The sequence below is a fragment of the Hyperolius riggenbachi genome, chromosome 4 (assembly GCF_040937935.1).
Source record: "Hyperolius riggenbachi isolate aHypRig1 chromosome 4, aHypRig1.pri, whole genome shotgun sequence".
Taxonomy (NCBI): Eukaryota; Metazoa; Chordata; class Amphibia; order Anura; family Hyperoliidae; genus Hyperolius; species Hyperolius riggenbachi.
Genome location: NC_090649.1, coordinates 129,332,958 through 129,346,114, shown reverse-complemented (window position 1 = coordinate 129,346,114; position 13,157 = coordinate 129,332,958). Strand labels below are relative to the sequence as shown.

Below are 13,157 nucleotides of genomic sequence, written 5' to 3'. Positions count from 1 at the left end.
GAGAGCCAAATTTTTTATAGAAGGCACCAGTGAAGCCATCAGGCCCTGGGCTCTTACCATATTTGGTGGCTTTAATACTAGATAGGAGTTCTTGTAAGGAGAAGTCTGCATCCAATTCCTCAGTTAGGGCCTATGAAACACAGGGCAGTTTAGTTTTGTTTAGGTAGGCCATGATCTTATCTTTAAGAGCTTGTGGGGGCATATCATCGAACTTATACAATACAATACAATACAATAACATTTCTATAGCGCTTTTCTCCCATAGGACTCAAAGCGCTTAGGCTCTCTCAGATTCAGTAATTAGTAGGATGAAGTATTCACACAACAAAAGTTATATTTCTGCAAATGCCAGACTGAACAGGTGGGTTTTCAGTCTGGATTTAAACACGTCCAGGGATGGGGCTGTCCTGATCTGTTGAGGTAAGGAGTTCCAAAACGTAGGGACAGCATGACAGAAGGCTCTGGGACCAAAAGTTTCCAAGTGGACTCTGGGTATGACTAGAATATTAGAACCTGTGGATCTGAAAATGCGGGGATTGCTACGCAGCTATAACATATCTTTCATGTATCCAGGGCCTAGATTATTCAGGGATTTAAATGTCAGTAGGCCGATCTTGAATAGGACCCTCCATTCTATAGGTAGCCAGTGAAGGGAATGCAGGACTGGCGTTATGTGGCAGTGACAGGGTTGGTTGGTTAGCAGTCTGGCAGCAGTATTCTGTATCAGCTGTAGGCGGTACAAGACCTTTTTTGGAAGGCCAGTGTAGAGAGCATTGCAGTAGTCCAGTCGGGATGTGATGAAGGCGTGGACTAAGGTTGGCAGATCTTCTGGGGTATGAGGTGCTTCCCCTTTAAGTTATATAAAGCTTGATAGTACAACCTGAAAGAGTCTGCTATTTCTGAGGTTTTGAATAGTTTGGTTCCATCTGAGTTAGTGAGTGAGAATATAGAGGATGTGGGAGTTCCAACTCAATCTATGGGTTGGCTGTTTGTTTGAGTATATTTTCTAGGGTAGTGATCTTATCTAATAGTGTGGAGATTTGGGCCCCCCTTTCTTTTTGAGTCTGGAACCATGGGAAATTAGAATACCTCTGAGAATACATTTGAGAGCTTCCCATTTATAGCTAGGAGCTGTCTCATCTTGAGCATGGTCTGAGATAAAATTCTCTATTGCTTTCTTGAGGTCATGGACACAATTGGGATCTTTTAAGAGGTTGTCATTCAATCTCCACGGAATTCGTGGACGAGGCGTGGTGTCTAGGGTAAAGGAGCAGTGAACAGGTGCGTGGTCTGACCATATTCTTTGACCAATCTTTGAGATTGGGTTGTGTTCTAATAAGTGTTGGGAAAGAAATATGTAGTCGATTCTGCTATGGGATTTGTGTATATGTGAGTAGAATGTGTAGTTTCTGTCATTGGAGTGTGTGACCCGCCAAGCATCTATTAAGGAGGCTGTGCGCAGTTTATCTCTTGCCTGAGCTAAGCGCGAAGATGTTATAAAGGTTTTGCCTGAAGAGGAGTCTTTGGAAGGAACCATGCAGAAATTAAAGTCTCCACATAAGATGATAGGACCTTTTGCAAAGTTGCACAATTTAGTGAGATATCTGGAGAGGGATTGAGTTTGATTTTGGTTAGGGAGGTAGATATTAACAATGGTATAGATAATGGAGCCTATCTGCAGGTTAATGAAAATATATCTGCCCTGTGTGTCACTTAGCTCATCGATAAGGGTTGCATTTAGACTCTTATGTAGGCCTATAGAAACCCCTTTAGACTTACTCTCTTGATTGGTACTGTGGAACAATTTATTGAACCACCTAGATTTGATATATGGGATTGCATCTGATCGGAAATGGGTTTCTTGGAGTGCTAAGACAGAGGTTCTCTGTTTATGGAAATGGTACAGGACTTGGGATCTCTTTTGTGGCGTATTAAAACCATTAATATTGCAGGAGGCTACAGAACATTCAGCCATCTTTAAATGTGAATACCTGTCTGAGATTGTATCTAATTAGGCAATATGGGCTAGGAGTGTCGGCGACCTAGCAATATTGTCTGTTTTTTTTTCCAGACTGTTCACTCTCTCTGACAGCTGTAGCATTTCTTCTTTGATCACTTTGAGCTCACTGCTCATTGCTTCTTTTATAGAAAACTGTACTGTTTCCACTACAGTTTCTTTAATCCTCACCGTGAAGTCCTCCATCATTTTTTTTTATTTTTTCGTCATAAGTAGTATTTTCATTTTTGGGTCTAGCAATGACCTGGTTAGATTCCAGCTGTATTGCCTGTGTGCTACTTACAGCCACTGCAGCATTAGGTTTTGTGTGTTTGACCGCCTGCTGTGTTGCCTCACAAAACTCTGAAATTTTTTATATATGCTTGTTTATATCTTTTGGGGTTACAGGGTTAGCAAGCTGGCACAATTGAAATAGTGCAGTCATGCTGGAGAGGGGAGGATTGGGCACTGAAAGGGTAGTTATACGATCTAGTTAATTTATATAGAAATTTATAAGCGCTACAAAAAATGGAACCAAAACGAACGATGATGATAGCATTACCCAGCGATGGCACACAGCCACTTAAGGCTGATGAGCCTCTAGCTGACAAGCTTTCTGCATGTGGTGTGCATCTGAGTTAAAAAGAAAAAAAAAAAAAGGAGCGTCAGCGACCTTATTGGATTTTGAAGTGCCAGGCAAATAGGAAGGGAGGGGGAGGGGGAAATAACTAAACATATAACAAACACATAAACATATGAAAATAGGTAGAAATATATCTATATACCCATCTCCTTGTCGATGATCAGAAGTTTCTTTTGCCACTAAAGGTACGCTGACCATAGCGTCACCATAAGTGGCTCTGACCTTCGAGGTGTGGAGACACATGGGGAGCAAGCTACCGCTCCCACTGCACTGATATTGTCACATTAGTCTTAACAGCATATTATAACAAATCCTATTATATTGAGTGTCTTGGGATATGCTTCCAAGAGACTCTGAAGCATATTTCAAGGTTTTATATACACATATTTCTCTACCATGAATTAACTAGGTCTGAAAATCAATAACATTGACTGTGACCTTGTCACCAGCAGGGTGTAGGTATCCACCAGGATATTCGGCAGAGCCCCCATCCCAAAAGCGACAACAGTATCTTATATAATCTATTGGTGAACTTGTAAAACCTTATGAGATAGCTATAACCTAAGGAAGCATAAAAGAGAAATACAATCTTTTACCCAGAAGTGGGCCAATTACAGGTGTAAAAAGAGAAATCAGGGAGAAGTTTCTGTGTGATAGCCTACATTAGCTTTAAGGCATGAACAAGTGTTATGGGAATAGCAGTAAATGCTATGAAACTTGGTCTTATGATGTGTAATCTTGCGTTACCGTGGAACATAGAGTCAGGTTGGTGTGCAATCTTGCGCCTCAATACTGATGTCAATGGAAGAACAAAGTAAGCCATTAACAACAGAATATACTGTAGCCATCTTAGAGCTATGCTTTAACTGAGAGTTTCTAGCTTCCAGTTCCAGCAAAGTTGTATTAGGGATGGCTGGCAGCAGTTGTAACTACATTTCTGAGTGTGCATATATACAGTGGGTTGCAAAAGTATTCGGCCCCCTTGAAGTTTTCCACATTTTGTCACATTACTGCCACAAACATGCATCAATTTTATTGGAATTCCACGTGACAGACCAATACAAAGTGATGTACACGTGAGAAGTGGATCGAAAATCATACATCATTCCAAACATTTTTTACAAATAAATAACTGCAAAGTGAGGTGTGCGTAATTATTCAGCCCCCGGAGTCAATACTTTGTAGAACCACCTTTTGCTGCAATTACAGCTGCCAGTCTTTTAGGGTATGTCTCTACCAGCTTTGCACATCTAGAGACTGAAATCCTTGCCCATTCTTCTGTGCAAAACAGCTCCAGCTCAGTCAGATTAGATGGACAGCGTTTGTGTACAGCAGTTTTCAGATCTTGCCACAAATTCTCGATTGGATTTAGATCTGGACTTTGACTGGGCAATTCTAACACATAGATATGTTTTTTTTTAAACCATTCCATTGTTGTCCTGGCTTTATGTTTAGGGTCATTGTCCTGCTGGAAGGCGAACCTCCGCCCCAGTCTCAAGTCTTTTGCAGTCTCCAAGAGGTTTTTGTTCCAAGTTTGCCCTGTATTTGGCTCCATCGATCTTTCCATCAACTCTGACCAGCTTCCCTGTCCCTGCTGAAGAGATGCATCCCCCGAGCATGATGCTGCCACCACCATATTTGACAGTGGGGATGGTGTGTTCAGAGTGATGTGCAGTGTTAGTTTTCCGCCACACATAGCGTTTTGCATTTTGGCCAAAAAGTTCCATTTTGGTCTCATCTGACCAGAGCACCTTCTTCCACATGGTTGCTGTGTCCCCCACATGGCTTGTGGCAAACTGCAAACGGGACTTCTTATGCTTTCTGTTAACAATGCCTTTGTTCTTGCCACTCTTCCATAAAGGCCAACTTTGTACAGTGCATGACTAATAGTTGTCTTATGGACAGAGTCTCCCACCTGAGCTGTAGATCTCTGCAGCTTGTCCAGAGTCACCATGGGCCTCTTGACTGCATTTCTGATCAGCGCTCTCCTTGTTCGGTCTGTGAGTTTAGATGGATGGCCTTGTCTTGGTAGGTTTACAGTTGTGCCATACTCCCTCCATTTCTGAATGATCGCTTGAACAGTGCTCCGTGGGATGTTCAAGGCTTTGGAAATCTTTTTGTAGCCTAAGCCTGCATTAAATTTCTCAGTAACTTTATCCCTGACCTGTCTTGTGTGTTCTTTGGACTTCACAGTGTTGTTGCTCCCAATATTCTCTTAGACAACCTCTGAGGCCCTCACAGAGCAGCTATATTTGTACTGACATTAGATTACACACAGGTGCACTCTATTTAGTCATTAGCACTCATCAGGCAATGTCTATAGGCAACTGACTGCACTCAGAGCAAAGGGGGACGAATAATTATGCACACACCACCGCAGTTATTTATTTGTAAAAAATGTTTGGAATCATGTATGATTTTCGTTCCACTTCTCATGTGTACACCACTTTGTGTTGGTCTTTCATGTGGAATTCCAATGAAATTGATTCATGTTTGTGGCAGTAATATGACAAAATGTGGAAAACTTCAAGGGGGCCGAATACTTTTGCAACCCACTGTATAGCATACAGGATTGCTGAGGTGAGGTAATGACGATATCGACTGGCGTTGTAAGACCTAGGATTTGTATGGTTCAGCCATATGAAGAATGTAGGCCTTGAAGCCTGTAGAGGGGTGCGACCATTGTCAGGTCGCCTGCAGTAAGTGAACTATCTTGGTCGACGGTTGTTATTGCGTCTGCCAACTTGTTCCCAGCGATCGTTTGATGCATGTGTGGTAGCGGATTGAGACAGTGGCCAATCAGGTAAAGCTATGTGTGGCAGATTGAATGTGGAGCGTAGTTTCGGTGAGTCTTCTGGGGAACGAAATGTAAAAGATTTACCTTCGTGCTGGATGATCAGAGCAAAAGGGTAGCCCCATCTATATGTTATCTCCTTAGAGCGTAGGGTGTCTCTTAGAGGTTTAGTAGTTTACCGGAGTTGCAGAGTTAGGCTAGATAGGTCAGCTAATAGCTGGATCTTAGCGCCATCAAAGTCTATTTCGTCCATATTCCTGGCCGCGGCCATGATAGCTTCCTTTTCTTTATAATAATGTACCCGGCATATGATGTCTCTGGGTCTGGTAGGGTCAGAGTTAATCGGGCCTAGTGCTCTGTGAGCCCTGTCTAGCTCAATTTTGTGATCTTGTGGGGCACCGAGTATCTGTTTAAAAAGTCCTTCTAGGGTAGCCATGATATCAGGGGGTCTGGTTGCTTCTGGCAGGCCTCTAACTCTGATGTTATTGCATCTATTCCTGTTCTCCATGTCGTCCATCTTAAGGAAGATGGCCGCTATGCTTTGTGAGTTGCTATCGATGGCATCTTGTTGTTTGTCTAGCCTCTCTTTAATGTCATCTTGGTGTTTTTTCAACGGTCTCAACCCGTGTCACAATGTGACTCACCTCTTGTCTGAAGTCGGTCATTTCCTTCTTGTATGCCGCTTCCATGCGAATAATTAGCCACTCAAAGTCCTGCTTGGTTGGAAAGGATCTCACGTAGTCCTGGAGCTCAACCTCAATGTATGATTCGGCTCCCTCTGAGGCAGCCGGGGATGACGATCCAGGCGAAGGGTTGCTTTTGTGATGATCCGCAAGCTGACTGTGAGCCGGGGAGCCCTTTCGTAACTGCGTGTTGGCAGGCGAAGTCCCGGTCTGGGCCTTGTCACGCGGCGACGCCATGCTGGATTCTTCTGCCTCAGCGAGTCTCCGTTCAAGAGGCCTTAAAAAGCATAGGATGTGAGCAGAACCTCGTCGGGCTGGAGACTTCTTGTTCCTCTTCTTTTTAGAAGCGCCCATGGACAAGATTAATACCTTGGGCTTGCTGTTAGATTGCTTTAGGGCAGCGGTGTAGCGGGAGCTCACTAAAGCAGCTTCTTCACTCCTCCATGCGCAAGCCACGCCCCGATTTGCACTTTTCTTAACTGTAGTGCAGTTCTAGAAATTCACACTAAACTGTCACTATTAAGTAGGATTTAATAATCTTCTTATTATCATGCAGAACGGTTACCCTGCTGGTTAAAACAGTTTAAGAAGAAAAAACTGACTGTAATGCTTTGATAAATCTGGCCCTGTGAATCTGATGGTGCTGAGTGGCTGAAGTTGTTGTGTAAACACGTTTCCTCAAAGCTATGCTCAGAGTAAGAGATGACCCTTTAGTGTCTGAAGGAATTGGTAAATAATAGCTAAAATCGTGCCAAATGCAGAAAATGTCATCTACAGTGTTTTAGCCCTCATGAATGAGAGACAGTGCATTGTACAAAAGTCTCTTTGTAACGGCTTGAATAGCAGATTATAAGCATACAACTTGCATAACTTGGGGACAGTTTTATTTAACTGAGTACTCAGATGAATGGAGTTTATACAATAACCACTTTTAGGAATAATAGCTTGTTGTGAAAGCTTACACACAGAATGCCTAATGGACTGTTCAGATGTGGTTTGAAACCTCGGTATTTAATTTAAATTATAATGGACCCTGACGCATAATGAGCTACACTGTTGGTGCAAGCAATGGCCTGTATGTTGTGCACGGAAATTTATATAAAACATTCCAAAGCATTTAGAATACTATGTACTTTATGCTATTGTGAAATATGTTGAAGAGGAATGACAGAAAAATAAAACAATAAAAGAAAACGTGTAATTATTTCTAATGATATAAAGTGAGGCATTTAATTACAGATCATTTTGCATGGCTAATTTAAAAAGAAAAGTATTTGAGAATGATCCCAGTCAAGTACTAAGAAGGCCATTTTTTTTTTTGTCTGCGGCTATCTTGGGTATACAGATTTTCTAAAATAATTAAGCTGGCCATGCACTGGCCCGATTTGCGCCCGTTTCGACAGCAGATTCGATCACTGGGATCGAATCTGCTGCCAATCGTTCACGCTACACGCCGAATTTCGATCCATTTCATCCGATCCCGTCGATCGCGCCGTACGGAAAATAACCGTCGATCGCCCGCGGGCAAAGAGCGCATCGCTAGCGGCGTTCGAGTGCCCGACGACCGACGCAATAGAGCCCGCATACATTACCTGCTCCGCCGGCGCGACTCCAGTCTCCCGGTCACCGCTGCTCCGTCTGCGCTCTGGTCTCCAGGTCCGGCATGCCTCACGTCTTCTAGCCCGGCAGGAAGTTTAAACAGTAGAGCGCCCTCTACTGTTTAAACTTCCTGCCGGGCTAGAAGAAGTGAGGCATGCCGGACCTGGAGACCAGAGCGCAGACAGAGCAGCGGTGACCGGGGGACTGGAGTCGCGCCGGCGGAGCAGGTAATGTATGCGGGCGGGCGGGGGCAGCAGCAGCAGCACCACTACAACAGATTGTGAACGGTTTCAGGCTGAAATCGGTTCACAATCTGTTTGCTGTAAAGGTAGCCATACGATCCCTCTCTGATCAGATTCGATCAGAGAGGGATCTATCTGTTGGTCGAATCTGATAGCAAATCGACCAGTGTATGGCCACCTTTAGTCTGTGAAATAGACATGTATGCTTTTGTACGCTGAGGACTGCCGGAGAATTCTTGGTTGCATGTACTGATGAGGCCTGGATGGCAAACTCTGTTGGACATCACTTTAGTTCAGCCTCTCTGATGGTCCCATCTTCTGGATCCTGTTAAAGTTCATACACACGTCTAACTTAATGCTCAACCAACCGCACAACAAGTTTACAGGACAAGTATGTACACACATCGGCCTTGCTCTAACATCTTGCCTATAATAGTGTTACATTTACAAGATAAAGTTCCATTATAACCTGTCCTTATTACCACTCTTGTTTATCTAGTTGTAGTAAAATCTGCAGAACTTTACAGCTTCAGAAAAACATAAGAGGACTCTGAAAACTTATGAGATTATGGGGAGAAATATGATGTCTACAGGCATGGGTCTCTCACAGGAATTCCACCCAGTTCCGATTTAAAGGGACTCCGAGCAGTGCAAAAACTATGGAAAGATGCATATCATTTTAAAGCTCTCTTTCTCCTCTTTCCAATGATACAGTATATAAACTGCCGCCCTACGCCTTTTAGTTTTTCGTATTTTCGCGATTGAAATTGCTGCGAAAATAGAGAAAACTAAAAGGCGTAGGGCGACGATTTAGGGGTTGTCAGAAAGAGGAGAAAGAGAGCTTTCAAATGATATCCATCTTTCCATAGTTACATTGTATTACACAGGGCGACTTTTTCTCAAAGTCAGTGGCTCCATTCAGCAGACTGGAGCTGCTAACACTGGGGAAAGTGTCGTCCTGTGTAATACAAGATAACTATGGAAAGATGGATATCATTTTAAAGCTCTCTTTCTCCTCTTTCTGACGACCCCTAAATCGTCGCCCTACGCCTTTTAGTTTTCTCTATTTTCGCAGCAATTTCAATCGCGAAAATACGAAAAACTAAAAGGCGTAGGGCGGCAGTTTATATACTGTAATTGTCGCGGCAATTTCAATGGCGGCAATTTCAATGGCGAAAATAGCGTAAGCAAAAAGGCGTAGGGTGGCGGTTTATATATCATCGGAAAGAGGAGAAAGAGAGCTTTAAAATGATATGCATCTTTCCATAGTTTCTGCACTGCTCGGAGTCCCTTTAACATAGAGAATAGTCATAATCCCCAGATTGCTGTGTCTGAGAATACACCTGCTTAGAACTAAACTTTCAGCAGCTTGCTCTCCGGCATCTTAGAACGCAGGCAACCACCCCCCAACTAAAACTTGCACCTAATACCTAAAAACCCAACATGTTTTGCCCATAAATCATAAGGACTTTGTCAGGGTAACGCAATTACAGCAGTGAAATGCTAACATTGTGCAAAAGCATGCAGTGTAAGGTCTCTTTCGGATGGCCATCTGAAATGTGTGTTGTGCCAAGGAGTTCAGCGTCTTGCCTGGAGCCCACGAGCACCGTTTGGGTGCAATTAAAATGCAGTTGTACGACCATGCGTCAATGCTTGACACGTGGTCATGTTACCTGGTGGCAGAGAACCACATTATGTCTGAGCATGACTGCCCCTGCACTCAGATGTGCCTCCATGGGAGGCCACCTGTCCAGCACCACCAGGTCTCTGGTCCTACTGTTTGTATCTGATGGAAATGGCTGGGTTGGAAGACTTCCATATCTTGAGCACCTTTGCAAATAGATGCATGAAAGATGTCAATGAGAAATACACATAACTCACACATTACCCACTCTATGATATTTGCTGAAAACCTAAACATATATTGCAAGGTTATATTTTGCGCAGGACCATGAAGCCAACCTAGAACATAGAACCAGTGCATAATGGCTTTGTAGATGGCAAACTGTGAAGTATGCTAACTATTCTCTGCATTCATGTAGCAATGTTCCAGCATTAAAGGATACATTCATTTTTATTGCTTACCTTATTCCTGTTCCCCTGGGTACCTGCAAAAGGGCAGTTGTAGTGCTTGGCGATTTTAGAAGCTTCCTTGCCATCAATTAGCTCCTGAAACTCCTAGGAGTTCTGGACCAACCAATCCATAACAGTCTATATGCATGAAAACTGGCATAGTGGTTAGCACTCTTGCCTTGCAGTCCTGGGTCCCAGGTTCGTATCCCAGCCAGGTCAAAATCTGCAAGGAGTTTGTATGTTCTCCCTGTGTCTGCATGGGTTTCCTCTGGGTACTCTGGTTTCCTCCCACATCCCAAAAACATACAGATAAGTTAATTGGCTTCCCCCTAAATTGGCCCTAGACTACGATACATACACTATACGATACATTCATAGACATATGACTATGGTAGGGATTAGATTGTGAGCCCCTCTGAGGGACAGTTAGGTGAGAATATACTCTGTACAGTGCTATGTAAGATGTCAGCGCTATATAAATACTAAATAATAATACTAGTGGCTCTGTACAATTAATAAACTGACACATCATTGCATTCCAGCAGTTCTGGAGGTGTGTTTAGCTATCAGGGACAACAAAGAAATTATTTTCATATTCAGCATTGTGGGACACCTCAGAGCTTATTCCAAGCTGAATAGTCGCAAATGCTATGTTTTAAGAAGGTAAAATTCTGTTTTACTCCTGAAAGACTTGTCTGTAAGCTTCTAATCTTTTTAAAGCCACCAGAGGGAGCTCTTTTGTTGACAGCAGAGCTTGTCTTTTGTTGTGCATGAGAGATAATACCTATATCGAAAAATCAGAATCAGAATCAGAATCAGTTTTATTTCGCCAAGTACAGCAAGAGCCATAATCGGAATTATTTGTGGTACACATGGCATAGACAGATACAACAGCACATACAATTTGAAATGCAGTAATCAGATATACAGAGGAGGCAGCGACGGGGACCAGCTGTTTATTACAATTGGATTGAATTCTGTCATTCTTCAAAAGTGGAATACAGCTAAAAAATTATTAATATAACATATATTCTTTACCCACTTCATGGCTTGGGCTGAAGGAAACAAACATGCACATGTACCCTCACGTTCTCACGGTGTGCATGCACATATATAGTTATATATATTATTATATGTCCCTAGTGCAGGAAGTGATACATTTCTTTCTTTGTATTGCAGGTGAATAATAATGGGGTTGTGTCTTTTCTGCGAGAGGTGTCCCAGTTTACACCTGTGGCATTTCCTATCTCGGGTGACCGCAGAGTGGTAGCTGCCTTTTGGGCTGATGTGGACAATCGCAGAGGAGGGGATGTATTTTACAGAGAGACTGAGGAGTGGCCAATATTAAGCCGTGCCAGCAGAGATGTCAAGTCCTACTTCCCCGAGCTGCCCGTCTTCAATGCCTCATGGGTCTTCATTGCCACTTGGCACAGGGTGACATTCTATGGTGGTGATACTAATTCACCGGTAAGTATATATATCGGAACCTCTCATGCTCGTGCTGTAGCTTGGGTCAGGATATATTTGCTGACATTCTCTTTCACACCATACAATAGTTTTTTTTTAAGTGTACATATATACACGCCACTAGTGAGATGGGCGCCTGCTGCTCCTCAAATCCCCGCCAGCATTAAATACTATTCCCCTTCCAAGTTGTAGCAACTTGGAGGGAGAAGTAGTTTGGCGTCTGGCGATCGCTGGTACCCTGAATTACTCTTGCCTGGAGTGCGTAGTATAGCACTAGTGCTATAGAGGCGCCCTGTTTCGGCGCGAGTGCCAAAACCATATGCTTTGTTTTTTTAAGTTGAGAGTTCTTTTAAATGGTAACTGTCTAGAGTAAAATCCAAAATCAATTCTCTATTCGTAGCTGTTAAATAAGTAAAAAGGTTGCTAACCAGGAAATTAAAAAGTTTAAAATCAATCTTACTTTTTTTTCCAATAGAATATCATTACCCCATGCCCCTGGCTCTTATTTTGTATGGCTGCCAGACAAAGGAAGTTGCAGTGCAAGCTAGTTCAGCCTTATTGGAGGAATCTTCTATCCCTCCCGTTTTCCCACCTCTGTGATTGGTCGCCTTGGAGATCCTGTTCTCCTCCACTATGGTGGTCGCAGCCTGATACGGTGCAGGGAGAGGCCAGCACCTGTTCTCTGTCACTGTCCTTGGCCTCCCTCCTGTACTGATCTCCACACGCTCACTGCATCTCTTGCTCCCTATGCCCCCCTCCCCCGCTCCCCCCCCCCCCATCCCCTCTCGGCATCCCCTCTCCTCCGCGCAGCATCACAGAGCACAGCGGCAAGGAATAAAGGCAGCACACACAGACTCCCCTCATCATGGTTCCAGGCACTGGAGTTCCTGTCTATACTCTCAGAGAGTATAGAAAGGAACTCCAGTGCCTGGAACCATGACTAGGTGAGTCTGTGTGTGCTGCCTTTATTCCTCCTCGCTGTGCTCTGTAATGCTACGAGGAGTAAGGGAGGAAATGACATCAGGATTGGCTTCAGCCTGAGGGACCCAAGATGGCCCTTGCCTAGGAACAGAATTCTCCTAATTCGCTGTATAAAATTCACTGAAATCAAAATGTGGACAGTGCAATACATCTGTTATGTTAGTAGAGCAAGTAAATATCTACTTACAATGTTTTTTTTTCCTTGCATAGTATGGCTTTTAGTTCCTCTTTAAGGGACATTTGATTACACCAATTATTCCGTGTGTTTTGCTAAGTGGCTATGGAAAATGTCAGTTGCTATATAATACAAATTAATATATAATATCAAATCTAAATAACAGTATATTGGTTAATACGATTGCAGTATGTTGCGCGGGACTCAACAATCATATTAGCAATGCAAACGACCGCTGCGGGTGGTTGCACGTCATTAAACATTGTTTAAGGAAGTTTCGTTAATTGATGTTACGTAATATCACAAAAATAATCGTTCGGCCCAAAAACGTCACCCACAAAATTGCATCGTGGGTATGAACCTTATTGCTCCAAGGTATAGAGTGGTTACTATGGTAAGCCAGTCTAAGTAATGGAATCCATAAGAAGTCAGTGAGTGCCTCAGCTTAGCAGACATGATTTATAACCGTAACATCACTATAAGTTGAATGACCCTTTTCATTTA

The 13,157-nt window shown here is 43.2% G+C and overlaps 1 protein-coding gene across 10 annotated transcripts in view; it reads left to right on the top strand.

Annotated features, from left to right (window-relative positions):
* Positions 1-13,157, top strand: part of SNED1 (sushi, nidogen and EGF like domains 1) — a 222,570-nt gene that overhangs the window by 80,390 nt on the left and 129,023 nt on the right. For all 10 annotated transcript variants that reach the window (XM_068280636.1, XM_068280643.1, XM_068280641.1 and 7 more), the window contains one exon: positions 11,210-11,497. In XM_068280636.1, the coding sequence (XP_068136737.1) occupies positions 11,210-11,497 (288 nt within the window). The remainder of the gene's footprint in view (positions 1-11,209; positions 11,498-13,157) is intronic.